Raw genomic sequence first — 26,352 nt, 5'->3', positions numbered from 1 at the left:
ACCAATTTTGTTTTAGTCCACTTATAATAATAATAATAATAAATAAATTGTATCTGTATGGAACTCAGACACTAATAAAGATTTAAAAGATTAAAAGAAATGACTAAAAGGCAAACTAAAAACAGTCCTCCAAAGCATACTGATCATAAATTTAAAATAAAAAAGTTTGATAAATAATAATAATATTCTGTTTGACTTATTGAACAATCAATGAAATGTTGCCGTTTAAAACTGATTTATAAAGTTACAAAATGTATAAAGTAAATAAACAAATACGTTTTTGACGATTCCGTTTTGCAAACGGTGATTTATAAATGCTCACGGTTCCTAAACGCAACTCGCATCAACTTTCCTTGTACTCAGACGGCACTCAAACGCAGCATACGTTAGCTCGTCAACTAGCTTAGCAGTGTGCTAACAACAACAACAACTGTACACACCTCGTGTTTCTGCGACAAGCGACAAAGCCGATAATCCGTGGTCTTACACCGACTCGGGGGAAGTGGGTTAAAGGATCGCCGTCCACTGATGGACGCCAGTGAGTGTGTCTTATCGGCGGGGAGAGCCGTGCTGGACATGGTGGGGCGGGAGTGGCAGCCCCTCTCTGCGGGCGAGCTGGAGCAGCGGCTGGACCTGGCGGTGGAGGAGATCCTGGAGGCTGAGCTGTTGTCCGAGCTCAGAGCCCAGCCTCCTCCGGCTGTGTACCTACACGTACTGCAGAGTCAACCACACGTGGAGCCCCAGGTTTTACACACAGCGGCGACAGCATGCGGGCCCCAAGTGGAGGAGACCCCAGCAGAGCCCCAGGGACGACTGGAGTCTGTGGACAGTGCCGCGGTGAAGGTGATCATGATGTCCTCCAACATATCTGAGACTCTTTAAAGAACAATCTGTCAAAGAGAGTTTGGCTCCACTTGTTTGCACATACACTAAACACAGGGTTCCCCCACGTGCTTCCTACAGGACTTTGGGGGCCGCCAGGCAAAAGGGACTAGGGCCCCCTACACACACGCACACAAAGCGCATGAGTCCCATAACCGAATGATTGTTATAGTTCAAGACTATAACGGTGTGTAAAATACACATAATAGACTGTATTTAAAATTGGACGTGTCTGTACTTCCTCCCATTAACAATACAATGACATCATTTGGAGCCAGAGGACTGGAGCCCTTGATACCTGCCGACCGATGGAGTCAGTCTCAGCTGTTTTTATTACCTCAAAACGAGCAATTAAATTTAAACTAATTTAGAAAAGTGAACAGTTGGAGTTGAACACACAAACAGAAACAATCAAAATTGTATTTTATATTTATTTTGGCGTTTTGCTTTGGTTCATGTACCATCCACTAACATGGAGGTGGGGTTAATGATCTATACTGAAGCCAGCCACCAGGGGATGATCGAGATGCTTTGACTTGACTTTCAAGGAGCTTTCATATCTTGATACACCGTTTATGGTGCACATTAGTAATAATGAAGCAGTAATGTTTTAGTGCAAACCTCTTAAGTAATTAGGCAACTGTATCAGCTTTTAAAAATAACTTTTTGGGGCCCACTGTGCTTGTAATCCAGCATGAATCATACATTTCACCTGATACTTGTTGAATCTGCTGATGTTGGCTAATGTAACAGGATTTTCTTTTTGTTTCATTAGTACATCACAGACCTGCTTCACAGCTCCAAATCGCGGGCTCGTTTGGTGGGTCGGGCTCGCCTCTCTCTGTCCCACACCATCCTGCTGTCCCTCACCCTGCTCTCTGAGCGTGTGAGCTACGGCTCAGTGTCCCGCCGCTTCCTTGTGGAGAAAGGAAACATCCACAAGATCTTCTTTTCTTTCTGTGAGCGTGTCAACACACTGGAGGAGATGCAAATCAGATGGCCAGTTGGTGGGTTGATGACGGAGGGGGCGGGCAATACAATGTTGTACATGATTGCAGAAACAGAACATGATAATGGTGATATTTTCTCTGTATTCTCCAGGTGAAGATGCAGTGGACGTCCTTTTCCCGATCTCCATTCAAGTGAAGGGGCAAGAAGACGGAGAGCAAAGTGTTCCTCAGGTGCTGGGAGTGTTGGGACACACTCGCATCCCTATCCGCCTGCCTATTGGGAAACATGATGTGGAGAGCACAGTGCCTGAGGTGAAGAGGATGAAGGAGGAGGCCCATCCAGACTCCTGGTTAAACCTTGAGCTTTTATGTGACCGCAGAGGCCGGTTCCTCCATTGCAGAATCAGTAAAGGATCAGACATCGACAGAGGCAGTGCTCTCAGAGACAAACTTCAACAGCATCCTGAACTGATGCCTCCAGGCTCCTGCCTTATAGCCAGAGCTGGTTACACACTCACAACTCACATTTTAACTCAATATGTCACAAGTCAAGGACAGAGAGAGGAGCTCTTCAACAAGACACTGGAGGAGCACTTTCACATTGCGGATCAGGCCATTGCCAACCTGAGAGCCAGATTTCAGAGGCTAAGGTATCTGGATATTGGGAGCTACACTCGAGCCAGAACTGTTGTGCTGACCGCCTGTGTGTTGCACAATGCGTTTTTGGACATGGGATGGGTGGTTCAAGGAGAAGTGGAGAGAGAGGAAACCATAACCCAAGAGGGGGAGGGAGAAGTGGATGATGAAGGCATATGCAAACGTGACGCCATTTCAGATTTGTTGTTGAAAAGCTTTGAATCTTGATGACATCTGTAAAGCCATTTTCAGAAATGTCCTCTGGGTAAAATCTGGAGAATTTGCTAGACGGAGTTTACCCAGGGTTTCCCTTTCACCCATGCACAATGTAACAGGAGGTTCTCTGCACAGAAGTGTGAGATGAGAGATGAAGCAGCCAGGTGCAGCAGACAGAGGCAGGAAGTGATGCATTATCTCTGCTGCATAGATCACTTGATTTTTTTTTTCCCCAGCAACCCAACACGGTCGTCAGCTCTTATCACCACAAACTCTCTTGACATTCTAGTCTGTGGCTTCTACAGATATGTCACAGCTTTACCACCAAGAGATATTTGTTTTATTTTTGTTTTTTAAAATTTTCCTCAACCCCCTACTCCCCTGCTGTGTTCGACTTCTGCACATATCGACTTCCCCTGGATTACCATGGACTTTATGGGTCAGGCTGTGGAGCGTCTCACTCTGACATTTCACTCCAGAGAAAGTACAGAGAAACTGCCAAGTTCTTCAGTGCATGTCCAAAACAACTAGTGTTCACTCTCCTGTAAAATAAAGTTTTATTTTAACAAAAATCTGTCAGGGTCTGACTACACAGACACACACACACACCTAGTCTCCTATCTACAATCAGATAACAGGAAAAGGTTTGCTTATGAAGACTTTTCATTGATTTCTGAACTAAAATGATTTACGCCACAAATATGTGAGTTATTACTGTGGCTTATCATCATGGGTATGTCAAATATGAAATACATTTTTCAAGAAAAAAGAGGTTTCTTGGTTTGAATCTTGGCATGACCATTGTCTGTCTGTGTGGTGTTTGCATGTTCACCCCATGTCTGGCTTCCCCTTACAGTCTAAAGAGACGCAGATTAGGGGTTGATTGGAGACTCATAAACTGTGAATGCGAGTATGAACGGCGACCTGTGGACCTGGGTGAACTCTGACTCTTGCCCAATGTCACCTGGAATTAGCTCCAGCAACCCTTAAAAGGATTTTTCATAGGGAGTTTCACCTCATTTGACATAAAGCATATAAAAATAAAATATGATCTGTCAATGCAGAATTAAGGACTAATAAAAACTTTTCTGTAACTAACATGGTCCTTTGGTCTGATATTCAGTTCCTCACATGCTCGCATGGCCAGACCTCCTGTCCCAAACTATTTTCCTTGAAATATGTTTAGCTTCACAAAATCTAACTACTGTATAAACTGTAAGAGAACACATTTGCCAACATGTTAAATTTCTAAAAACATATAATACAAAGTTTTCTCTGAACAGTATCATAAAAGTTTTTGGTAAGAAGTTCAGTTCCACGTCTCATTTCTTCAGGCCAAATGTCCGTCCTTCGAAAGCTGTGTGCTGTTCTGCTGAGCCAGGTTGGAGATGGCCTGGGCCAGGTTGTTGATGGCCTCTATCTTTCTCTCCTCCAAGGCTTTCTGCTGGGCCCACATGTTCATCTTCCTCTCCTGCAGCTCCATGTACAGCTGCAGGACGTCCTGTGGCGGACGGGCAGGGCAGGGAGTGGCTGTTGCAGGAGGTGTGGGGAGGATAGGGATGAACTTCTTGCTGGCTATGACCCGTCCTACTTTAGAGCCGCTGAGATTTGCTCTTCGCTGGGCTTCAACCTCCTCCCTTCTCTTGCCCAGGACCTCATGCATGGCCTTGAAGAACTCCCAGTGGACTCTGGCCTCCCCGAGCCTCTTGGCACGCTCTGCGTTCTTCCTGTATGTTGCCAGCATGTTTCTCCATTTGAGATCACACTCGTACGCCTTCACAGTGACATCCGTGACCTCCGACTCCCTCAGTTTGGCATTCACCTTTTCTGCCACCATCTCCCAAAGTTTCTTTTTCTTGCACACTGGCTGGTCAAAATCCTGATCCATTTCCAGTCGGGTGTTGATGAGGTGCCATGTGGCCTGCATTGTCCAAATAAATTCTGCACAGGAAAACAAAGGTAAATCATGTCAATTATAAATATATTTTTAAGACCAGTAAAGGGCTAAATGTCTCTGAATACCACGGTTGTCCTCAGCCGTTTGAAACTTAACCGTGTCTGAGAAGCATTGTGTACTCGAAATTCGAAACACAGGCACAGGCAGCGGTGGTCTTGGCTGCCAGGAAACTCTTGAGGCGAGAAGTCCTCGACTTCAGATGAGATTTCTGTCTGAGCAGTGTGTGTATGAGACTGAAGCAGCCATGTCTGAGAACATGGAGGGACAGGAGAGACTGGGGGACATCTCTGGAAAGTAGACAATGTGGTGGTTCAGGGGTTCAGCATAGATTTGAAAATGAGCCCACCTTTCCAGATTCCCACTCAGAGCGATCGCTGGTGGCGGGGGCCGCCCACTTTTTGGCGGTGTAAACTTTTAAAAAATATATCAAAATGTAGATGTCCCAAATGTTTACTGCACGCCAGCATCGCAGCGTCCAGGACAGTGTGAAACACTAAATTGTGATGTGATGATAAAATGGCGTTTGTGTGTTTACAGTTAAACACACATGTAGGTGTCTCTTTAAAGTTTGATCGTTTCTCTGGCAGTCTGAATGGAACATCTATGTGAAGCTCTATGTCATCAGACAATCTCTAGCTCTGACTCATGTCGTGAATCATGGTTGATGACTCCGCACTGAGCGCCGACAGCGCACTCATCGGGCCCTCCTCGCTTCATGCACCACTGTTTCACTTCAAGCTATGAATACGAACCTGCTTTAGTTTTATCTCCATCCACACTGGACACCACCGCCTCCTTCCCCTCCACTGCAGCGCTCTGTATGACGATGGTCTCGATCACCTCCATGTTGTCAAAACCGAAACCATCACAGTTAAAGTTGTTTATTTATCTATCGTGGAGTTTAACAACCCCTCGGAGGCACCGATGCAATTCCTCGCGTTGAGTAAAACGATGAGAATAACAACGTCGCTTTGCATCATGGTACGTGTAGTCTGTTTTTTACCGAAACACGAAGGCTTCTCTGTAACCGCGTCGACCAATTGAACTACAATCCCTTAACGCCCGGAGTTATTCAACGTAGGCCACCAATGCTCGCTGCCACTGGGAATGTAGTTTTCCTTAGGAGTGGAAACACATTACTGTCGCCAATGACCAGCGACGCTTTGAACTACAATTCCCATGACGTCTCTTACCGCCCCACCTCCTCGCTCCCTGCTCACTCCCTCAACCGCCCCTGTTTAGTTGTTTGGCTAAAGATGGCGTTAGCGGCTAACGCAGGCGATTGCATTCTGTTTCACAAAGATTATTCGGCCAGTGGTGACAAAACATTGCCGCAGTAGAGCTTTGGTTCGTCAGGTGTTGTGCAAAAAGATGGTACACTGAGAAAATACACGTCCACCACGCAGAATAACGCTTGTTCGGCCTCCTCACCATGTAGGCCTGTTTTGTAGGGAGTGGACCGAAGCAGCTGGAACTCCATCTCCCGACAGCGTCCGCGGCGTCAGGTGGTACAACTTCAATTCTTCATGCTGGTATCTGTAGTTCTCTGACCACAGCTGATTGTGTTTTTGGTCTAAACTTTTTTTTTTTCGAATAAGAATGAACTGGCAGTAATAAGAACATATTTCACCCGCAATTTGCTAAGTATTTTTAATCGTTATTTTGTAAACATGTCATCGCTGAATGTTTGACTGGAGGCCTTCACTGATGCCTCACTTTGTTTATAACCTTAGACGAAACTAAGTGACGCGGTTTTCTGACTTCCAGAGGGATCATGGCTGCAGCATCTGTGCAAGGTGAAGGGAAACAGTCTCGAGCAGCCTCCAGAGATGGTCATGCATCATCACCATCAACCCCAGAGTCCTCTCTGACCTGGTGCTTGGCTCACCTCTACAAACCTCGACCAGGGGCAGACCATCCCGGGAGTGGCAAGACAGACGCAGGTGGTGGCAGAGAAACGGACAAGAGGTCCAAAACGTCTCAGTGGAGAGCCCTGCTCACCATCCGCATGCAGCACATCAAGGGTGACGCTGGCATCTCCAGATTCAGGACTCAAGGGGGTCTCCCTCCCCTGCTGGACCTACTCAAAGACCCAGAGTGCTCCAGGAAAGTACTGGACCTGGCTCTGAGCATCCTGGCAAACTGCTGCACCGAGCTGAAGACACGTATAGAGGTAGAGCCTAACAAATAATTACTTTCTAAAGATGTTTTGACTAAAGAAGTAATTAAACATTTTCACGTTCAATTTTTTCCTTTTTATTCTAGGTGCGTAAACTTGATGGAATAAATACCATAGGTGAGTGATTTTATACATTCTCATGTCTGAAATATAATTATCAAACCTTTATGACAGAGAAGAGTGAATATTTTACACATTTTAACTGTTAAAGTTATTAGAAATAACTATGAATAAAAAGAAAACAAAATACAATCAAAACTTAAACAAGTTTAAATGTAAACAACGTAAAATATAACGTGAACAACGTAAAATATAACGTAAACATCATTAAAAAAAAAGACAGAAATGCATAACTTTTCCTTAATGTTTATCCTGTAACATTAATATTTTCATATCTAAAATGATGCTAAGTCTGTGAAAGGCTCACATCACCCTTTTTATATCGGCCAACCAAAAAATTGGTCAGGCTTTAGTGTTTCAGACATTAAAGCCATGGTATTTTTCTGAAGATTAAAAAAATATTTCTTGATTCTGTCAGTGGGGATCCTGAAGAGAAATGTGGCCCAGGAGACCATCCAGAACCGAGCGGCCCGATCTTTGGGGAACTTGGCCATGGATCCAGAGAGCTGTGCACTCATCCACTCATCTGGTAAGTATTAAAGGATAAGATGTTCACAATTTCAGTCACATTGTATCCCATTCTTGGTATTCTGCTTATCATTGGTAGACAGACATTCAAACAGGGTAATCACATTTTATATTATTGTCACTGTATGACAAATTGTGATGACAGTAACAGATGAGACTCATACTCAAGAATTAGGTTACCCATCCAGTAGGTGTGTGCGATATTTATTGTCTACAAGTATCTTAATTGTTGTTTCAAAAATGTGCGTTATCGAGATGCTTCTTTTCTTTGTTTTGTATTTTAGTAAAATTAATGTGTTTGGCTCTTGGGCTGTTGGTCGACAAGACATTTTGAAAATGTGTTCATCTCCATTTCCCACAGCCACTTACCATAAATGTTCAGTGGATGGAAATAACATATGTGCAATACATCCAAATATGTTATTCTCTCATCATAAGATTTAAGTCTAAGGAGACCCTGAGGTCACACGTATTTAAATTGGAAATTTCTTTTCAAATGCCAAAAGTCATAAAATAAACCATTCTTTTTTTCATATAGGTGGTGTTCCTCTTCTCCTCCTCTGCGTGTCTCTTTCCTCTGCCCCGTCCTCCCCCACTGCTGCTCTACCAAAAGAACCCTGTCCTAAACTGGAGTGTGCTCAGTCGGCTGCTCGGGCGCTTGGCTACCTCTCGGATTCTCCCTCGAACCGCCTGTCTTTGCTCACCCAGGGGACCTTATCTGCTCTCGCTCCTCTCATCGCTCCAGAATATCCCCTGGGGCTGAGGCGGGCGGCACTAAAGACCCTACACGAGCTGACCCGGGGCTGTGGCATTGAATGTGCCAGGGAAGTGTCCCGCTCTGGGGTCCTTGCACAACTTGGCGTCATGACATCAGGGGAGGCTGGAAAACCTTTTGAGGAGTTGGCACTGAAAACTCTGGCCAACATGTGCTCCCAAGGCTGCCTGCGTCCTCTGGTGGGGTCACTGGGTGTCATTCAGAAGTTCACAGAGGAAGTCAAAAAGGACCCACTGAAGTCAGGAGTCTTCCTCAAGGCACTGTGCTTGTGCTGCAAGGAGGCGGTCAACCGGGCCAAGGTTAAGGAGAGCGGTGGACTGGAGGTGTTAACTGGCTTTTTGTCCGCCCATCAGAATCATCCTCTTTCCTGGCTCATCATTGTCGCTTGTGTAGACTTTGTTTTTGATGAATCTGCCATGGAGCAGCTGCAAGAGTTAGGGCTGGTCCCTCTGCTTATAGCACGACTAGTACAGCTCACCAGAGGAGAGGAGCAATGTGCTGAGAAGTTGGATGTGAGCACAACGTCAAACATGTCTCCCACTGAGCTACTGCCCACAGCAGGCTTTGACTCTTTTGACTTTCCTGCTCCTGAGAGCTACAAGAAGGAGGAAGCTGGTTCGTCAAGCTTTCAAAGCCTCAGGTATAGAAAATGAAACACACTTCTTTCTTTTTGTATTTTTCCTGTGAGTGATTGTATTATTTTTACTTTCCACTATTGTTCATCCACATCTTTATAGTGCTCCCTCTTACTTTCTCCCCAGATCCTGGTTGGTGTCTGAGGGACTCATCTCCTCTGAGGGTGAGCTGTTGGATTCCTCTGGTGTTGATGGAGAATGGGGCAATCTTCAGATCCCTACGTCTTCATCCCTTCAAACCTCAGCCCCATCAAAGTTCTCATCCCCTCACAGAAAGAGGCAGCGGGCTCATTCGACAGCTCCTGCGACTAAGGTCACTCCTGACAATCTTCCCTCTACTCCCCGCCCGATGGCTTACCACCACCCTTACCACCCTGAACCCTGGACCACCGAGTCGCCCATCCTGCTGCTGCTGTCATGCTTCTCCCACGCCACAGATCCAAGCGCCGCTCTGATCAGCTCAGGCGTCATGTCTGGCTTGCTCTGCTACCTCACCCAGCACCAGGACCCCAGCAGCAGGTGCTTCCGTATGCTTTGCAGACTGAGCTGCAACCCAAACTGTCTGCAGGCGTTGGTCCGAACGGGATCAGTGGGATTGATATACCACTATCTCTGTCAGAGAGAGGGAGGGTTTGAAGGGGAAGAGAGGCAGACGGACCGAGTAAAAGCCAAAGTTAAACAACTAGGTAAGATGAATATCTTAACAAGGGAAGAGTTGATATGCAGCACTATTTTAGAGTACATTATTGAATTAGTTGTTCCTGCTGTGCAATTCAAAATTTGTCATTGGCATGTGTATTTTTAAGGGCCCAAGGAAGTGCAGTGTCAAATTAGGTGCAATTTGGATGCATGATATGTTGAATATCAATAAACTATGACTAAACAGGTGAACAGCAAGTGGTGTTGTCGATCACAGCATCGCCTTCATGACATTAACAAATAATTCTGTTTGAATAAACAGGTGAATGGTAGGGTTGGGTATAGTTTGGGTTTTTTTGGTGTTATCCTTTTGTGTGATATTTTCATTTTGTACATGACCAGTTTCTAACTGTTTGCTAAATGTCTGTGTAGGTGTTGCACTTCTCACTAATCTGCGTGTCCAGTGTGAGTCTGGCTTTGGCTCTGGGGTTCTTGCACATGTGATGATGTCCGGCTCCGATTCGGACAAGATGAACTGTGCACTGTCTCTGCCATTTATCAGCAGGTGAGTAGAGGAAGTGCTTTGTTATCATGAGATTTTCAAAACTGAAAATTAAAATTCCTTTTTTATATTTGACAATTTAAATTAAGTTCATATCCTGATAAAACATTTTCTTTTGTTCCCACATAATCTTTTTCTGTTGTTAAGAGAAAATTGTTGCAAAGGTATCAACTAGTGTCTGCTTTAAGTTGATGAAACTTGCGAACAGCAGAAAGAGAGGTTTGTATTTTAACTTAATGGACTGTCTTTCTCTTAAACAGCAACACATCCCTGTTGAAGAAACTTCTTTTGGACGGTGGTGGGTTGCTCTTGGCTCTGCAGCCACTTGGATGTGATGATGAAGATGGTTTGGGTGAAGACAACCCTGCTGAATGTGGAAGATTGCTTTCTGACTTTAATTCACACCATGCAGGTCAGACCTCTCAGGTCCACTCACTCTACTTTTCTCTCCTGAGTGAATGCCTGTCTGCACTGACAAGTAACATGAAAACTGAACTTGCCAAAAAACATGTAAATCTAGCTGTAACACACTCAGCCAGTAAAGTTGGCAGAGTTTTGCCACCTCCCTCAAAAAAGCCTCGGCTAACGGACAAATGCCCTTATAGTCTCTCAAACTTTGACCTTCGCTTGCTGCTGGATGACGGGACTCAGGTCCCAGCGAATAGAGAGGCTGTGGCTGGGGTGGAGGGGACAGAGAGTGTGGGCTCTGAGTACTTTAGGGCTCTGCTGAGAGGCGGATTTGGAGAAGCTCAGGGTAATGCAGGAGAACCCATCCGCATCAAGGATGTCAGCACGGGCATGCTACTACCAGTGCTGCATTACCTACATGGATGTCGTCTCACCAAGGACAGAGAATCAACAAGGGAAGAGGATGAAGGAGAGAGGGGCAGACAGTGTCACATCTTTGACTCATTGTACCTTGAGGGACTGAGGAGCAGAAGCCAGTTAGCAGCAGACTTCCAGAAAACACCTTTGGGTGAGATGATGATTGGAGCTTGTAGATTTTTGGTGACAGAGTTGCAGAGAGAGTTGGAGGATGTCTGTGAGTCGTGTCTTCTGTCTTGCGCCACCAAGGCTGCTGCTACTAGAGCTGATCTGGCTCCTACAGAGGACAACCCTGAAAAAGCTGCAGCTCAAATGGATCAAGAATGCCAAGAGTCTGCCGAGGAGAAACTGACTCAGCGAACATCTGAGCTAGAGCTGACCGGTTTTGAGATGCAGACCGAAGATTTACCAGGAAAGGCAAAGAAAGCGAACAGTTCCCCACAGCAAATGCACAGTAAAAAGGTCTCTTTTGTTGGAGCAGTTAAAAGAGGTGTCGGTTCAAGTTCCAAGACAGTCAAAAGTGTGAGTTCCAAGTCAAGCTGTGTGTCAATTGTGGACAAATCATTTAATTTAGAGGAGTCAAAGTTAAAACAAAAGAACCTAAATAAAAGTTCGTCCCAGCTTCTGAAATCAGCAGCTCAGGACTCAGACACTGATGCAGGAGGTGGGGATCTGGCTTCTCTCCTCCTACAGGTTTACTGGTTTTCCCAGCGCTACAGTTACCCAGCACTGGGCCGGGCCTGTTTGTCTCTGCTGCTGGGTAGTCAGGACTGTCCTCGACCCTTCTTGTCCTCCTCCCTCGCTGCTGATTGCCTCCGCAGACTTGCCAGAGAGGCCGACTGTGCAGAGACTCTGAAACAGGATTTACTAAGTTTGGCCACAGTAGCTCTGAGTTGAGCAGGGAGTTCATAGGCCACAGATATAATGGGGCTTGATATACAATTATTTTTAAGTTATCATTGTATTAAATTTATGAAATAACATGATAGTACATGTGCAGGAACTAATCTGAGGAACATGCTGTATGAATTTCTCCAGCATTAAAAGAACTGACCCTTGATTTATTTTCATAATTTTATTGTATAAATGGTATAAAGTATAGCCTGTGCCAGCATGAAACCATTTTGTTATAATTTACCAGTGACAGATTAACCTCTAATGACATGTGTATTGTGATTATTTTTAATTTAAAATTTTTTTTTTGGACAAAGTCTAAGCACATGACTACAATGCATCTGATAAATGTCATTTAGCTGGAAGTACTGGAATTGTCAGGGTTGATAAGGAGCCAGTTGTTTATTTTGTACATAGAGATTATATGGAAAAAAGCAGATATACAGTGCATAGGTTTAAACCTGCTGCATAGAAATGTATGTCTCTGAATATATTGTTGGAACATCACTTTGCTCTCTGTTTCTTATTGTTTGAGTGTGTGGAGTTTCTTATTGTTTGAGTGTGTGGAGCTTCTTAATTTTTGAGTGTGTGGAGCTTCTTTTTGTTTGAGTGTGTGGAAACTGAATGGTGGCAGCAAGCTGACTGCATGGCTTTAGTGAACATCAGTTGGTCATAACAGTTGTTGGCTTTAACTTGGCATACATCCACAAAGGCCCAACAGTCCCCTTATGAAAGCTACCACATTTCAATATCTCCAGATTTTAATTTAAATTTTTCTCTGAGAAATCAACCAAACTGTTCTTGCAATGAATAAGAAAGTGAGAAGTAATTCCTTGATCCACCTCCTGATCTGGACCACCAAACACTAAAATGTAATGTTTTCTTTGCTGACCCATACTGTATCCTTCCACCACATTTTGTGGTAATCTGTCCAATAGTATTTGCATAACCTTGGCAGAGCTAATGATTTTGTGTGTACCACAATGTCAGCCTCGATCGGTGTTAATATTGTTAATAATGTGTTAATAATCTCCCATGATTAATGGACTAGTCGGCTACTTTATGAGGATAGTTGACAACTACTTTATTGCAGTAGTCGTGAATACCCTATTTGTAGGACTATTTGTTTGGTTTCTGTATTTTCATGGGATTTTGTTATACTTAAAGCAACCTGATGCTTTAAAGCCCATAAATGCTTCATGTGAACATTTTTGAATTTGCCAACCTCTAGTGGTAGTTTCAAAAAGGGCCTAATGAAAAAGCGGTGCATTCAAATGTAAAACCTGATATAGTTGAAAATGGTCTGTATAATGAAATGTAAAATTATTCTTGTCCCAGAAACATATTTAAGACCACTTAAGTGTTAATTAAATTGAGTAATACTCTCAATTAAAATAATGAAAAAGGACTCATTAAGACATAGCACAAAGTAGTTTTATTCCTGTCTGGGTGTACTGCTTGATGGCGGTACTGCTTGATGGCGGTACTGCTTGGACCCCTGGTCTGGATAATTAAGCCGAGTACACTGCAGGCTGGAGTTTCTTTTTAAGTATGCAGCAGGATGCGGCTGCCCCTCAGTGATGGATGCTCTCGTAGCCGTCAGGCAGGGCATTAGTGTGAGGGTTGTGGAACAGACTGTGGTTTCCATCGCCCCAGGGAAATTTCTGGAGGGGAGAGATCATTTCCTTATTACTAGGAGTAAATCATGCTGAAAATGTGAGAGTGCGAGGGCCAGCCGGGACTTACCTTGGTGCGGATACGCAAGTGGGGATACGGTACAAATTCTGGCTGCTCATGTGAATGAGCCTGGCCCTTCATGTGAGCATTGAGCCAGCACACACCGACACCAGGCAAGGCCAGCACAAAGCTCATGATCTTCCAGGTCTTTGCTGTAAAAAAAAGAAAGCTGGCTGAAGCGCAGAACGCAGCCTGACAGTATCTACTGGAACAAAGCAAAAAACACATTAAAGTGACTGTGTCTTCATGAAAACCCATATCGGTAATAAAATAGGTTGGTGCCAAAGTGCAGGATTGTGCAGGCTGGCTGCCAACTCTGCAGCCATTTCACTTAAGGAAACAACTACAGTAAACACGACTCGGTGCAGCTGCTGCAGCTCTGGATCTGGAGGCTTTGTCCAGTTTGGTTGCATTTGATCGAGCAAGTCGGTGAAGACACACTGACCTTTTCCCTCATGGCTTGCATGTGACGCTGCAGCCAGTGCACGACGAGCCGCCACAGCCACTGGAGACACAGACATCTGTAGAGGACACAAGAAATATTAACACTTTGAGTTGAAGATACCCTTTAAAATATCACACCAGGATGGTGACAATACACTTTAATGTCATGTAAAAGAAAACTTAGTTCATGCTTATGTATTTTGAATATTACAGGAGCCTTGATGAGCTTTACTCTGAGCCAAAAACACAACAGCTGAAATGTCGGGTAAAAGGAAGCTGCACGCACTTGTTGAACAATATCTATATCTAAGGGTTGCGGCGAGGCCTACTGGTGTTGCTGTGAATCAAGAGTTGTAACAACTCTTCCCAAACTCATACAAGAAAGTCAAGTGAGAACTTACTTTTACTCAGCTGGTAATATTGTGTGTGTTTTGATCCCCTCCTGTTTTTCCGTCCAATCCTCCTTTTTACGCTTGTTTGTCCTTCAGTCTGTCCTGAGCTGAACTCACTGTGTCAGACTCCTCCCTATTTCAATCTGTCTCTATGCCAAGAAGCAGTTTATATTTGGGCAAGTGCAAAAGGCGGGCTGATGTGTGACTAAGAGAGGGAGGAGGTGTTTTGCTGCTGTGGAGGACGTCAAGCCTGCATTAACAGGATAAAGAAAGGACAGAGGGCTGATAGAACCTTGTTAATGGCCACTGTTTGGCATAGTCAGTGAGTCTGAAGTCACTTTTGGTTTCAGTTATGGAGCAGCAGTGACAGACAGGCAGTCCTCTGTTGTGGGGCACAGATGCAAAATTATATATTTTTTGTTTTGCATTTTTGAATTTATTTGTCAACCATAACACTGATATATGGTGGCCCTCTGGGTCAAAACATTACACTGATAAGATTGGCAAATATGAGGCTTTCACTGATGTTTATGTTGGCTGTTTAGCCGGGGCGGCTATGGCTGAGGGGTAAAGAGGTAAAGCGGTTGCCGTCCAACCCGTTCAATCCCAGTCTTCCCCATCTGCATGCCAAAGTGTCCTTGGGCAAGATAAGTGCTGCCCATAGATGCACTGTATGAATGGATTAAAAAACTATACTGTAATGCGCTTGAGTTTTCATCAAGATTAGAAAAGCACTATATAAATACAGACCATTATGTTTATTTTACAGAAATAAAAATATAGAAAAGATTTGTATTTTAAAGAAATCGTTTAATTTTCTAAATTCTATATCAACTAGGGCTGCTAAGCAGCATTGTGTGGACCTGAGCACTTGCAAACTCGGGACCTGATGTGACCGCCGGGGAGGGCAGATGGGGACCGGGTGAAATGGCTCCGTGTTGCATGCATTTTGTGCACTAAGGGAAGGATAAACTCTTCACTTTCTGCGTCCGTCACGCAACATCGAACCACACCCACTAATCTTGGGAAAATTCAATGTAAATCGAATTAATGTAGTAATAATAAGTAGTTGTAAATCGAGGCCTACTTCCTGTTGACAGAAGTTGCCGCTATCACAATCACTACAAACAGACTAAAAGATCTGTTCAGGTCAGGGCTCTGATTAAGCAATTTGGGATTATTTTTAACTCCACTGTTAAAAATAACTTCCTGTTTCATGGCGAATCAGTAGGTGGCTGTTACGGCGTTCTGCGTTTTCCTTGGTACCGATTAAGAGTTGGGGGAGTCTCTCTTATTTACCCACAGGTGAAGGAATCCTTCACCTCGTCTTTATGGGTGATGGCCTGATTGTGTTTTGGTCGTTAATGAAAGACTGGTGGAAGGTTCAGTTCGTTAGGCTGTTTTTCTTTGTTTTGAAACTGTCAGTCAGAGGTGTAGGGACTAAGATTAGGAAGAGGGCTTGTTTTTGGTTCATTTTATGAGTTGGTGTCACCCTCCACCTGTTACCATCTGTGCCTGAATTTTGTTCATTGTTGTTTATGCAAATATTTAGCACTTTAACAATAAAAGGCTGTGTTGCCAGACACCATGGGCACTGTGTTGCTTCCCTTTTCTCCTGGACAAAATCAGAGTTGTAACAGTGGCGCTATGACCCTGAGTTAATATTGACATATGGAGCTGTTCAGGCCTAGACTTTCGGGAGGCAGACATCTCGGCATTTAAAGTTAAACTTAAAACGTTCCTTTTTGATAAATCCTATAGTGAGGGCTGGATCAGGTGAGTCCTGAACCATCCCTTAGTTATGCTGCTATAGGTGTAGACTTCTGGGGGAACTCCCATCATTCACTGAGCACTTCTCCCCTTCTCTCTCTCTCTCTGCCCCCCCACACTCATTTATTTATTTTAATACATGTCAATGACTATGTCACTTTGTATTCCCATAGTCCCTCTCTCTCTTTTTCTCTCTCATTTCAGATATCTCTGACCCAGGAACGTCAGGAAAACAAGTACTATCATTATTACGATTATTAATTACAATATTTCAGTATTTAATTATTATATGAATTGTTCCTTTTATCGATAATAATTAATAAACCTTTACGCTGTTATTGTTTACATTTTAACTAGTCAGATCTGATACCTGATGGTGCTCAAGTGTTCCAGGTCTCTCTCGTCTCTCTCTCTCCCCTCCTCCCTCTCCCCACTATCATTCTCTCCCCTCTTTTCCAACCATCTCTCCTCTCCTCCCCTTTTTCTTTGCTCACTCCAACCGGTTGAGGCAGATGACCGCCCACATTGAGCCTATTTCTGCCAGAGGTTTCACCCTGTTAATGAGGGAGTTTTTCCTCCACAGTCGCCAAAGTGCTGCTCATTGTGGGAACTGTTGGGTTCCTCTATATTTAATACAATTTTAAGGTCTTGACCTTCTATGTAAAGTGCCTTGAGATAATGTATATTATGATTTGGCACTATACAAATAAAATTGAATTGAATTAAATAGAATAGAATTGAATAGGTTTTAATTATGGTGCCGACAATGGACAATGCACATATGGAGCTGTTCAGGCCTGGACTCTGATCATGTGACAGCATTTTGAGCTGATTGGATAATGCACAGAGGAGTTATAATAAATCCCTTTTTTTTGGCGAGTCATCAAACTTTGACACCACGCCACGGTCACACCGTGTGACGTACACTAAAAATCTAGGTAGTTTAAATCTCCATGTTGTTGAGATGAGACTCCCAGAAAATCATAAACGTTCAGTGGTGAATAGAAAGCATTACTGCCATCTACTGTCTTCATCTCAAAGTATAGGTCCTAAGATCTTCACCTTTGATCATGCCATTGATCCTATTACTTTATATTAAGACAGACGTTTACTAAAGCACTTGCATACGAGAGTCTGAAGAATCAAATATACTTTCTTATTATTGTTATTGTGAAAATTCAACCCAAATGTGCCACCAAGACATTATGCTGCCTCATGGCACCAACACCATGCAGTTCATTGACCTACAGCTGCTTGAGCTGGCTGGAGAATGTCACTCTACAATCAAGAGTGGTATGGTCAGCACCAATGACTTCTTGAAACTGGACAAGAAACTGGAGAAGCTTCGCTATGAGGTTGGAATAATTATCCTAGTTGTTTTTTAACTACACTGTCATTTGTCTTTAATATTACTATACTACTGAACAATACAGATTTAGAAGTAGTTTGTGACTACGGGTGGTTTGTGGACTTAAATTTCATGTATGAAAACCTTTCGAATTCCATTTGTATAAAATGAAAAAAATGCAGGGTTATCAGGATAAAACTGCTTTCTCTTTCTTCATCCACACCTAAAATTCTCCACCCTCAAATATTTTACTGCATGTTGTTCATTCCTTTATATCAGTACGTTTCTTAATCTTCATGTATCTGATTTCAGACCCGCTCAGCCTACAGTCCTCCTGTCAGAAAACCACAGATGAGTGACTTTGTCAAAATCAAAAATCTATCCAGCGGAGACTTTGGGTACGTAAAATTCTTCTTGTGTTTAAACAGACTCTTCAGATAAAGCCCTGAGTCAGGTTAAAGTTGCATAGAAGATGAAATGAGGATTTGATGTTTTAGAATAATCAATTGCTTTAAATTCCAATGTTTTGTCCAGGTCTGTGGAGCTTGTGAGGCACAAAAAAACGAGTAAGTGTTTTGCCATGAAATTGGTAAAGCAGAAGAGATTGAACATACCTATAGATGTCCAGGAGGTGTTTTTGGAACGCGACATTCTCACCTTTGCTGAAAACCCCTTCATTACCTCATTGGCCTGTTCATTTGAGACGGACATGTACCTTGTACTTGTAATGGATTATGTTGAAGGTAATGACATTTCTTTGAGCTATGTGACACACAAACACCTGCCACTATCTGTCTGTATATTCTCATGACTCCATCTGTCCTTGTAGGTCTGGATTGTGATTTTCAGCTTGATGTCTTGGAACGTTTTCCAGTGGACATGGCCCGATTGTATGTGGCAGAAACAGTCATGGCTGTCAAGTACCTCCACAGGCTTGGTATTGTGCACAGAGACCTCACACCGAAAAAGTAAGTCCTCAACTTGTGCCATTAAGTCAGCATTTAGCACATTTGATATTTTTCAGATTCTGTTTTCTAACATCTTGTTAAGCCCCACTCTTTTTGGTTACTGTTACTATGCCTGCCATAATTTCAATTCTTGCATGATACAGTTTATATTGTAAACAGTGGAAAATGCACCATTTAAAATATTCCTAGGTGTTAAAAGTAGACGGAAACAGCCCCTCAAGTTTAGCTGGCAACATTGGTTTAAACCAGCAGAAGTGTCAAGTGTCATTGGTTGATTTAATCCACGGTGCAGCTTTGATCATTTTTAAACCAGCTATCAGATATCATCAGCAACCACATCTAAGAAACTTTACTTCTTTTGATATACACACACACACATATATTTAGATATTAGGTTTTCACTCAATTTTAGCTTCATGCTTCAGGTCACCTCAATCAAACATTTTTCTGGTTGCTTCCTTAATAGCATGTTGATCAGCGCCACAGGTCACATCAAATTGACAGACTTTGGAATTTCCAAGATTGGTCCAGTGAACATAACAACAGAGCGTCATCAAGAATGCCTAATTGATATTGTCAGAGAGTTCACTGACGAAGAGGTCAGTCTCTTTTCTTCTCCATTTATTTAAAATTCTGTTTATCCACTGTTGTGTACAATACATATGTGCTGTAGTGCTTTTCAGTAATTTTCTCTTCTGTTATGATCCATAATTTTCTCCTACAGATGCGTGGAACTCCAGTGTACATGGCCCCAGAAGTGATTCTCGAAAAGGATTATGGGAAGCCTATAGACTGGTGGGCTCTAGGCATCATTCTGTACGAGTTCCTGTTTGGCTATACACCTTTCCCTGCAAGGTGCATGGAGGGAGTGTTTTTGCGAGTGACAACTGGTAAGAATAAGTAGTTAAATTTATGATCTTTTCATATTCATCTGCTGTACATTTATATTTCTAGCAGTTCTTCTTCAAACCTTCTGTATCTTAAAGCCAATTAAAAAAAATCCCCCTATTTAACTTGTCCATAAAACTCTTGACACACAACTTTCAGTTATTGTGTTGATTAGAATAGCGATATTACAGTTTGAATGATTCTTTTTAAGGAAATCTACTTGGGGCTTTTGCCAGTCCCTGTAGTTGCATAGATAATTTAACTACTTGATAACACGACTAATATTTGTATCATATTTAGAAGAGCTCACTTGGCCAGAGAGAGAGCTTGATGTGACAGATGATGCCAAGGACCTCATATTCTCTCTCCTGAAGAAGAACCCTATGGAGCGCCTGGGCACAAGTAAGTGGCAGCTTTCACAAATGATGGACATGTGGATGAATACCTCATGGTTTGGGATGCACTACATCTCACAGGAATGAGACTAGTCTGATGGACCTCAATGAAAAGGTCATGAACAGATAGACGAGGTCTGGAGAACTGTAAAAAGCTGCAGAGGCCTAAGAATGTGTTCTTAGAACAAAGGAAGATATCAGTGGGGCTAAGGAGGTGACATCGTAAGCAAGCCCCAACATGTGTTGATATACAAACAATGTCTGATTGTTGTTCTTCTTATCCAGGAGGAGCACATGAAGTGAAGAACCATCCATTTTTTCAGAACCTCGACATGAACAACCTCCTGAGTGAGGTTCCTCTGTACATCCCCCAGTTGGAGTATGGGGATACCTGCTCTGAGAATGTAGGCGAATCAGAGGTTGATGTTCCTTCTGTCGATGAAGATGAAGAGAAGGAGGACAATATATCTTTCAGCTATTTGGCCTTCCGCTTCCGAAAGGTAAAGTCTTTATCCACTGCTGTTTGAGAGTAGTTGAATCTATCTCTTACTATTAGATACTCACTGATTCAAAATACCTGAGAGGAATCAACTTATTACAGAATTTGTGTGAATCACCAGTGTATCATTATTCAGGACCACAGGCATAAAGAGCATGCAAATTGAGATTGTTGTGTGGTTTTTCATTCAAGTTACAATTAATCCTTAACATGATGTTAAACTGTGTTTCTTTGAAACTTTTAGGCGTATGACAGCCCTACACCAATCAAGCAGAGCCATTCCTCTCAGCTAAACCTCAATGAAGGAAATATCCAGGAGTCTGCTGAAAGCCTGAATGAAGAGGACGACACAACCTCCAGTGGAGAAAATTTCGAGGATGCAGTTGAATACCTTGATGATGAGGACGACATGACCTTTGATGAAGGAAAAGTAGAGAAGGCTGCTGAAATCCTTCATGAAGAGGAAGTCATGCCCCACAATGAAGGAAATGTCAAGGAGGCCACTGAAATCCTGCCTCATGGCACCTACTCCATGTGGTGCATTTATCTACAGCTGCTTGAGCTGGCTGGAGAATGTCACTCTACAATCCAGAGTGGTATGGTCAGCACCAATGACTTCTTGAAGCTGGAGGAGAAACTGGAGAAGCTTCGCTATGAGGTTGGAATAATTATCCTAGTTGTTTTTTAACCACATTGTCATTTCTCTTGTCATTACTATACTACTGAACAATACAGATTTAGAAGTAGTTTGTGACTACGGGTGGTTCGTGGACTTAAATTTCATGTATGAAAACTCTTGAATTCGATTGTATAAAATGAATTTTTTTTTAGGGCTGTCAGGATAAAACTACTTTCTCTTTCTTCATCCACACCTAAAATTGTGTGATGGTAAAAATTTTAAAGTAGCAAAGACGATGAAATAAGGATTTGGTGTTGTAGAATAATCAACTGCTCTCCATTCCAATGTTTTGTCCAGATCTGTGGAGCTTATGAGGCACAAAAGACAGGTCAGAGAGTAGTTGAATCTAAGACATGACCTCCATTAAAGGACATGATGAGACAATGAGGAGACAGGGGATGGGCAAAGGAGACAAGAAGCGGAATAAGAAAAGTCAGGAAGAACCAGAAAGTTTCACCATACCTCCATCACTCACTTTCTCCTATGGCTGTATTGATAGACATACTTCTTATGTGCACTTCAATTAAACCTAGCATAAACTGTTAAAATGTCAAAAAAAAGACCAAAAACCATAAAACAATTAAAGACATTGAGAACACTGGAGATCCTCATGTGATATGACACTTGCCTACATGTTGACTTTTTACAACTTCGCTGCGGTCTATTCTACATTATCACATGACTCACTGCTCATGAATCTGACTGCACCCATCTTCAAATTCAGCTATAATTTGGCACAGTTGTGTCGCTTTAATGTCACAACATACACACAGACACACCTTCCTCCACACTTTGTTTAACCGTGAGCCGGTCAAAGATAAAGGCGGTTGTGAAATGTGAATCAAAAGCATCAAAATAGTCCTTCTCCAGCTGATTAGTCTCGATATCAACCAAATACTAATGTATTATTACTTATGTTTTCCCTGTTACCCCTATAAAAAAAAACCTTTGCTGAAGCAACTGTCCTTTTTTCATGAAGGCTAAAGTAGATCCTTAGCACCTGAGTAACATTTTGCAACAAGAGCAAAAAAAAAGAAACTATTCCAATACCAACAGTCAGTGTGGATCTCGTCTGCTGCAGAGTAAACGTGTCAAAGACAGTCTTTGTCTCATTATTAAGTCAAATAATGGACTTGAATATATTTTGTTAATACCCAATGATAGAAAAGAAAGCACTTACTTAACAAAACAGTGTCTAAATAAGAAAATTGAGGGTTGAGAGTTAATTCTGAATTTGAAAACAAACAATAGTCAAAGGAAAGACAGTGAGACAAAAAGGAAATTCAAATGTATGTAAATTTAATTTAACTTGTAAAATGAGGCTTATTTCCTGTGGGCAGTAGGTGGCGTTATCACTACATACAGACTAATAGATCTGTTCAGGTCGGGGCTCTGATGAAGCCAGCCTGAAGTAAAAAAATCGTGGCAAATCAGTTGGTGGTGCTATGACCCTCTTTAGTTTTGACTAAGGGAGCTGTTTAGGCTGAGACTTTGATCTTAGGTTTTAATTATGGTGCTGATTGGACAATGCACAGTTGAGTTAAAAAAAAATAATCTTCCTTTTCACAGTGAATCAGTATAGGTGGTGCTATGACCCTGAGTTAATATTGACATGTGGAGCTGTTCAGGCCTGGACTCTGATAATGTGACAGAATTTTGGGGCTGATTGGATAATGCACAGAGGAGTTAAAATAAATCCCTTTTTTTTGGGTCATCAAACTTTGACACCACGCCACGGTCACACCGTGTGACGTACACTAAAAATCTAGGTAGTTTTAATCTCCATGTTGTTGAGATGACACTCCCAGAAAATAGTATACGTTTATTGGTGGGGTTGAAAGCATTACTGCCATCTACTGTCTTCTTCATATCAAAGCATAGGTCCTAAGATCTTCACCTTTGACCATGATGCCCTTGATCTTATTACTTTATATTAAGACAGACGTTTACTAAGCACTTACATACGAGAGTTTGAAGAATCAAATATACTTTCTTATTATTGTTATTGTGAAAACTCAACCCAAATGGGCCACCAAGACCTTATGCTGCCTGATGGCACCAACACCATTTGGTTCATACAGCAGCTTGAGCTGGCTGAAGAAATATTCGAGGATGCAGTTGAATACATTGATGATGACTACGACAGCTCCAGTGAAGAAATATTAGAGGATGCAGTTGAATACCTTGATGATGAGGACGACACCTCCCGTGAAGAAAAATTCGAGAATGCAGTTGAATACCTTGATGATGAGGACGACATGACCTCCAGGGAAGAAGTATTCGAGGATGCAGTTGAATACCTCAATGATGAGGACGACATGACCTCCAGAGAAGAAAACGTCGAGTATGCAGTTGAATACCTCAGTGATGAGGATGACATGACCTCCAGAGAAGAAAACTTCGAGTTTGCAGTTGAATACCTCAGTGATGAGGACGACATGACCTCCAGAGAAGAAAACGTCGAGTATGCAGTTGAATACCTCAGTGATGAGGATGACATGACCTCCAGAGAAGAAAACTTCGAGTTTGCAGTTGAATACCTCAGTGATGAGGACGACATGACCTCCAGAGAAGAAAACTTCGAGTATGCAGTTGAATACCTCAGTGATGAGGATGACATGACCTCCAGTGAAGAAAACTTCGAGGATGCAGTTGAATTGCTTGATGATGAGGACGACATGACCTCCAGTTAAGAAAAATTTGAGGATGCAGTTGAATACCTCAATGATGAGGACGACATGACCTCCAGTGAAGAGAACTTTGAGTATGCAGTTGAATACCTCAATGATGAGGACGACATGACCTCCAATGAAGAAAACTTCGAGGATGCAATTGAATACCTTGATGATGAGGACGACATGACCTCCAGTGAAGAAAATTTGCAGTTGAATACCTTGATGAGGAGAATTTCATGTTTATTGTATTTTGTCCTCTTTCATAAAGAGTTTTCAGTTCAAGTTTAAACTGTGTTTTTGTTATGTTTTTGAATTCATGTTTTAAGTTTGCTCCCTGTCCCCTCTGTGTCCCTCGCTTGTGTCCCACTCTGCTCCTTTCTGTGTCCCACTCTGTGTATCACTCTCTGCGTCCCTCTCCTGTGTACCCCTCCTTTTCCCTCGCTGTGTTCATCTCTGTGTTCCACCCTGTGTGCTTCGCTGTTCATCCCTGTGTTCCTCTTTCTATGTTTCACCCTGTGTTCCTCTCGTATTCCCTTCTGTGTTCCTCTGTGTTCCACCCTATGTTTCTCCTGTGTGCTTCGCTGTTCATCCCTGTCTTTCCCTGTGCTGCTCCCCTGTTTTGCCTGAGAGCATCTTTTGAGTTTTTGAGGATTTCTTTTAGTTACGTTTGCTCTGCCTTAAAAAAAGGGACACCTTTTGTTACATTTGTTACAAATGTTGAGTACTTGCTCCACCACTGTTCGATGACTTAATTTGTTGGTTAATCAGAGTTACAACCTGTCATTACTTGTGAAATAGTATAATTTGTATTTTGAAAACAACTGAACATGCCCTTTTATTTGAATACAAACAATCCACCAGATGGGGCAGTGTTGCTGTGAGTAAACACTCTGCTTTGAGGGAACTTGGATTATCAGGATTTACTTCTGCAGATTGAAGGGTTCGGGAGTTTATTATTTCCACTGCTGCAGTGACTGTTTAACCTCAAAGTTAATTTGTATTGTGCATTTAGATTTTGGTTGATTTCAAACAATTATCATAAAAATAAGTTAGATAAATGGTGGCATCTTTGTGTTTGTGTGATCTTCACATTTTTAGAACTGCTGTGTCTTTCCATCCATCCGTCTGTCTGTCTGTTTGTCTGTCGTTCTGTTTGGGCTGATTCAGGCTGCAGTGCAAACAGAAGCAAGGGCCAGAAATGATGTCAGCCAGTCATGCAAGCAGCCAGTCTGGACGTCTGGCACTTGTGTTATTGTGGGCAGATGTGAAACCCCATCTCACTTTGATGGCTCTGCGCAGAGACGTGCACTGGCGGACAGACATGCAGAGGTGCAATGTGCATGTGCAGCAGGTGTGCTGCTGCAGCTGCTGAGGCCCTCCAACCATTTTATCAGATTTTCACATACTGTATGATGTATATGCATTTGTGATTCAATACAGGACAGTGAATCTGGTTGTTTTGAAATAGGGAACACTATGAAGTGAGCTATGAGGGAACAAACTAAGATCCCTGTATTATCCATAGCACCTATCCATTAGGGCTGCTGACATTGAAGTACCCGAGAGCACATAACATGCACACTCCACACAGGATGGCCCCTGTCAAATCAGGGTCTGAACCACAGCTCTCCAAATGTAAGGGCAAATCATTTTCATCTGCCCCTGGTGGTTGGCTGCAGCATAGGTAATAAATCCTGCCTCCCCCATATCAGCAGATGGGACATCAGCCAAACCAAAGAGTCCCTGCCAACATTTTCTTAAAGATGGTTTCTGTTATTTTCTGTAGTTCTTATCACATTGCTGATTGTTCAAGTATTATTTTTGTGGCAAATTTGGTTTTAATTTGTCATTTGATTCTATAATAACATAACAACAAAGCTGAGACTGACCTACGATTGGTCGAGCATGTGTATTGACGGGAGTTCACTAAAGTTGCTCCACAATCACAACTGCACAGTCTATGGCTCCAAAAGTGCAAGATGTCAGCATTAATATCCGGGATATTTCGGATAGTGGTAGGAAGTGGAGATGTGTTGTCCATCTTTATATACAGTGTATGGTTTGAACCCAGAGCCTTCTTGCTCTGAGGCGGCAGTGCTTACCATCACAACGCCATTTCTTTTAACTCTACGCGTCTCCTTATAACTGTAAAATGTAAAGTGATGATGTGCAGCTTCCCTCTATTTTTCATGACTTCCACCCCTCCAGTGTCCACACCTTCCTCCTGAGCTGAGTTTCTCTGTGTTGAACACAGCAGCTCTTCTGTCGCCAGGATGACGGGCGGCCTCATACAAAATGAACTGATTCAACAGGTTTTCCACTTGAACCGGATGAAGAGCAGCACTTCCATCAGTGGGTGAGTTAATACGCACACAGCAGCCGGAGGAAACGTTGTAGACTCAACACAGCAGAGTGCGGACACACCGAGTGATGTGTAAATAAAAAGCAATCACAAATTAAATAGACGTCTATTTTTTAATATTATGGTTTTCTTTTCCTGACTGTTTCTTCTTTGATGCCATTAGGTTTACAGAAAAGAGGGATTTAATTGATTCATAAATTGATAAAAGTAAGACTTTTAAACTGAGTTCATGTGGGGTTTCTCTCCACAACATCCCTTAACACCCACACTACCCTCTCTGTATACATCTGACGCCATGAGAGAGACAACTGTGGACTGTGTGCAATGCAGTAAGTGTGTGTGATGTTGGACCGGAGTGAAAGCAGCCTGTGCCAGTTGCAACAGTCTGTGCCGTCTC

The 26,352-nt window shown here is 42.7% G+C and overlaps 5 protein-coding genes across 5 annotated transcripts; 3 read left to right on the top strand and 2 right to left on the bottom strand.

Annotated features, from left to right (window-relative positions):
* Positions 1-298: 298 nt before the first annotated feature.
* LOC109634239 (uncharacterized) lies at positions 299-3,256 on the top strand. The gene is made up of 3 exons (XM_020094594.2): positions 299-843; positions 1,658-1,889; positions 1,984-3,256. The coding sequence occupies exons 1-3, from the start codon at positions 529-531 to the stop codon at positions 2,694-2,696; spliced, it is 1,260 nt and encodes a 419-aa protein (XP_019950153.2). The 5' UTR covers positions 299-528; the 3' UTR covers positions 2,697-3,256.
* On the bottom strand, positions 3,225-5,823 carry LOC109634240 (uncharacterized). Its single transcript, XM_020094595.2, has 2 exons — positions 5,394-5,823; positions 3,225-4,625 (listed from the first exon to the last, which is right to left on the bottom strand). The coding sequence occupies exons 1-2, from the start codon at positions 5,485-5,487 to the stop codon at positions 4,015-4,017; spliced, it is 705 nt and encodes a 234-aa protein (XP_019950154.2). The 5' UTR covers positions 5,488-5,823; the 3' UTR covers positions 3,225-4,014.
* A 39-nt stretch (positions 5,824-5,862) lies between these two features.
* On the top strand, positions 5,863-12,305 carry armc5 (armadillo repeat containing 5). Its single transcript, XM_020094593.2, has 8 exons — positions 5,863-6,146; positions 6,409-6,814; positions 6,907-6,937; positions 7,359-7,469; positions 8,007-8,883; positions 9,005-9,564; positions 9,950-10,082; positions 10,340-12,305. The coding sequence occupies exons 2-8, from the start codon at positions 6,416-6,418 to the stop codon at positions 11,799-11,801; spliced, it is 3,573 nt and encodes a 1,190-aa protein (XP_019950152.2). The 5' UTR covers positions 5,863-6,146; positions 6,409-6,415; the 3' UTR covers positions 11,802-12,305.
* Positions 12,306-13,214: 909 nt separating this feature from the next.
* Positions 13,215-14,707, bottom strand: cox6a2 (cytochrome c oxidase subunit 6A2). Its single transcript, XM_020094446.2, has 4 exons — positions 14,381-14,707; positions 13,981-14,056; positions 13,545-13,687; positions 13,215-13,462 (listed from the first exon to the last, which is right to left on the bottom strand). The coding sequence occupies exons 2-4, from the start codon at positions 14,054-14,056 to the stop codon at positions 13,373-13,375; spliced, it is 309 nt and encodes a 102-aa protein (XP_019950005.2). The 5' UTR covers positions 14,381-14,707; the 3' UTR covers positions 13,215-13,372.
* Positions 14,708-17,229: 2,522 nt separating this feature from the next.
* LOC109634181 (microtubule-associated serine/threonine-protein kinase 3-like) lies at positions 17,230-21,514 on the top strand. The gene is made up of 10 exons (XM_020094478.2): positions 17,230-17,496; positions 17,802-17,887; positions 18,024-18,232; positions 18,319-18,457; positions 18,924-19,056; positions 19,182-19,347; positions 19,646-19,747; positions 20,026-20,240; positions 20,484-20,897; positions 21,216-21,514. The coding sequence occupies exons 1-10, from the start codon at positions 17,329-17,331 to the stop codon at positions 21,273-21,275; spliced, it is 1,692 nt and encodes a 563-aa protein (XP_019950037.2). The 5' UTR covers positions 17,230-17,328; the 3' UTR covers positions 21,276-21,514.
* Positions 21,515-26,352: the final 4,838 nt, after the last annotated feature.

The sequence above is a fragment of the Paralichthys olivaceus genome, chromosome 5, assembly GCF_024713975.1.
Source record: "Paralichthys olivaceus isolate ysfri-2021 chromosome 5, ASM2471397v2, whole genome shotgun sequence".
In the NCBI taxonomy this organism is placed as follows: domain Eukaryota; kingdom Metazoa; phylum Chordata; class Actinopteri; order Pleuronectiformes; family Paralichthyidae; genus Paralichthys; species Paralichthys olivaceus.
Note: the sequence above shows the minus strand (reverse complement) of the source record. Positions and strands in the feature narration are given on the sequence as shown.

What these genes read in the sequence shown, in the direction of transcription:
- armc5 (XM_020094593.2), top strand. Translation starts at nt 6,416, where the DNA reads ATGGCTGCAGCATCTGTGCAAGGTGAAGGGAAACAGTCTCGAGCAGCC. An exon ending in AGCTGAAGACACGTATAGAG is followed by an intron (nt 6,815 to 6,906) that starts GTAGAGCCTAAC and finishes TTTTTATTCTAG; the next exon opens with GTGCGTAAACTTGATGGAAT. An exon ending in TGCACTCATCCACTCATCTG is followed by an intron (nt 7,470 to 8,006) that starts GTAAGTATTAAA and finishes TTTTTCATATAG; the next exon opens with GTGGTGTTCCTCTTCTCCTC.
- LOC109634181 (XM_020094478.2), top strand. Translation starts at nt 17,329, where the DNA reads ATGTGCCACCAAGACATTATGCTGCCTCATGGCACCAACACCATGCAG. An exon ending in TGTAATGGATTATGTTGAAG is followed by an intron (nt 18,233 to 18,318) that starts GTAATGACATTT and finishes CTGTCCTTGTAG; the next exon opens with GTCTGGATTGTGATTTTCAG. An exon ending in TGGAGAAGCTTCGCTATGAG is followed by an intron (nt 20,898 to 21,215) that starts GTTGGAATAATT and finishes TGTTTTGTCCAG; the next exon opens with ATCTGTGGAGCTTATGAGGC.
- LOC109634240 (XM_020094595.2), bottom strand. Translation starts at nt 5,487, where the DNA reads ATGGAGGTGATCGAGACCATCGTCATACAGAGCGCTGCAGTGGAGGGG. An exon ending in TGGAGATAAAACTAAAGCAG is followed by an intron (nt 4,626 to 5,393) that starts GTTCGTATTCAT and finishes TTTCCTGTGCAG; the next exon opens with AATTTATTTGGACAATGCAG.
- cox6a2 (XM_020094446.2), bottom strand. Translation starts at nt 14,056, where the DNA reads ATGTCTGTGTCTCCAGTGGCTGTGGCGGCTCGTCGTGCACTGGCTGCA. An exon ending in TGCAAGCCATGAGGGAAAAG is followed by an intron (nt 13,688 to 13,980) that starts GTCAGTGTGTCT and finishes TTTTTTTTACAG; the next exon opens with CAAAGACCTGGAAGATCATG. An exon ending in ACTTGCGTATCCGCACCAAG is followed by an intron (nt 13,463 to 13,544) that starts GTAAGTCCCGGC and finishes TCTCCCCTCCAG; the next exon opens with AAATTTCCCTGGGGCGATGG.
- LOC109634239 (XM_020094594.2), top strand. Translation starts at nt 529, where the DNA reads ATGGACGCCAGTGAGTGTGTCTTATCGGCGGGGAGAGCCGTGCTGGAC. An exon ending in TGGACAGTGCCGCGGTGAAG is followed by an intron (nt 844 to 1,657) that starts GTGATCATGATG and finishes TTGTTTCATTAG; the next exon opens with TACATCACAGACCTGCTTCA. An exon ending in GCAAATCAGATGGCCAGTTG is followed by an intron (nt 1,890 to 1,983) that starts GTGGGTTGATGA and finishes TGTATTCTCCAG; the next exon opens with GTGAAGATGCAGTGGACGTC.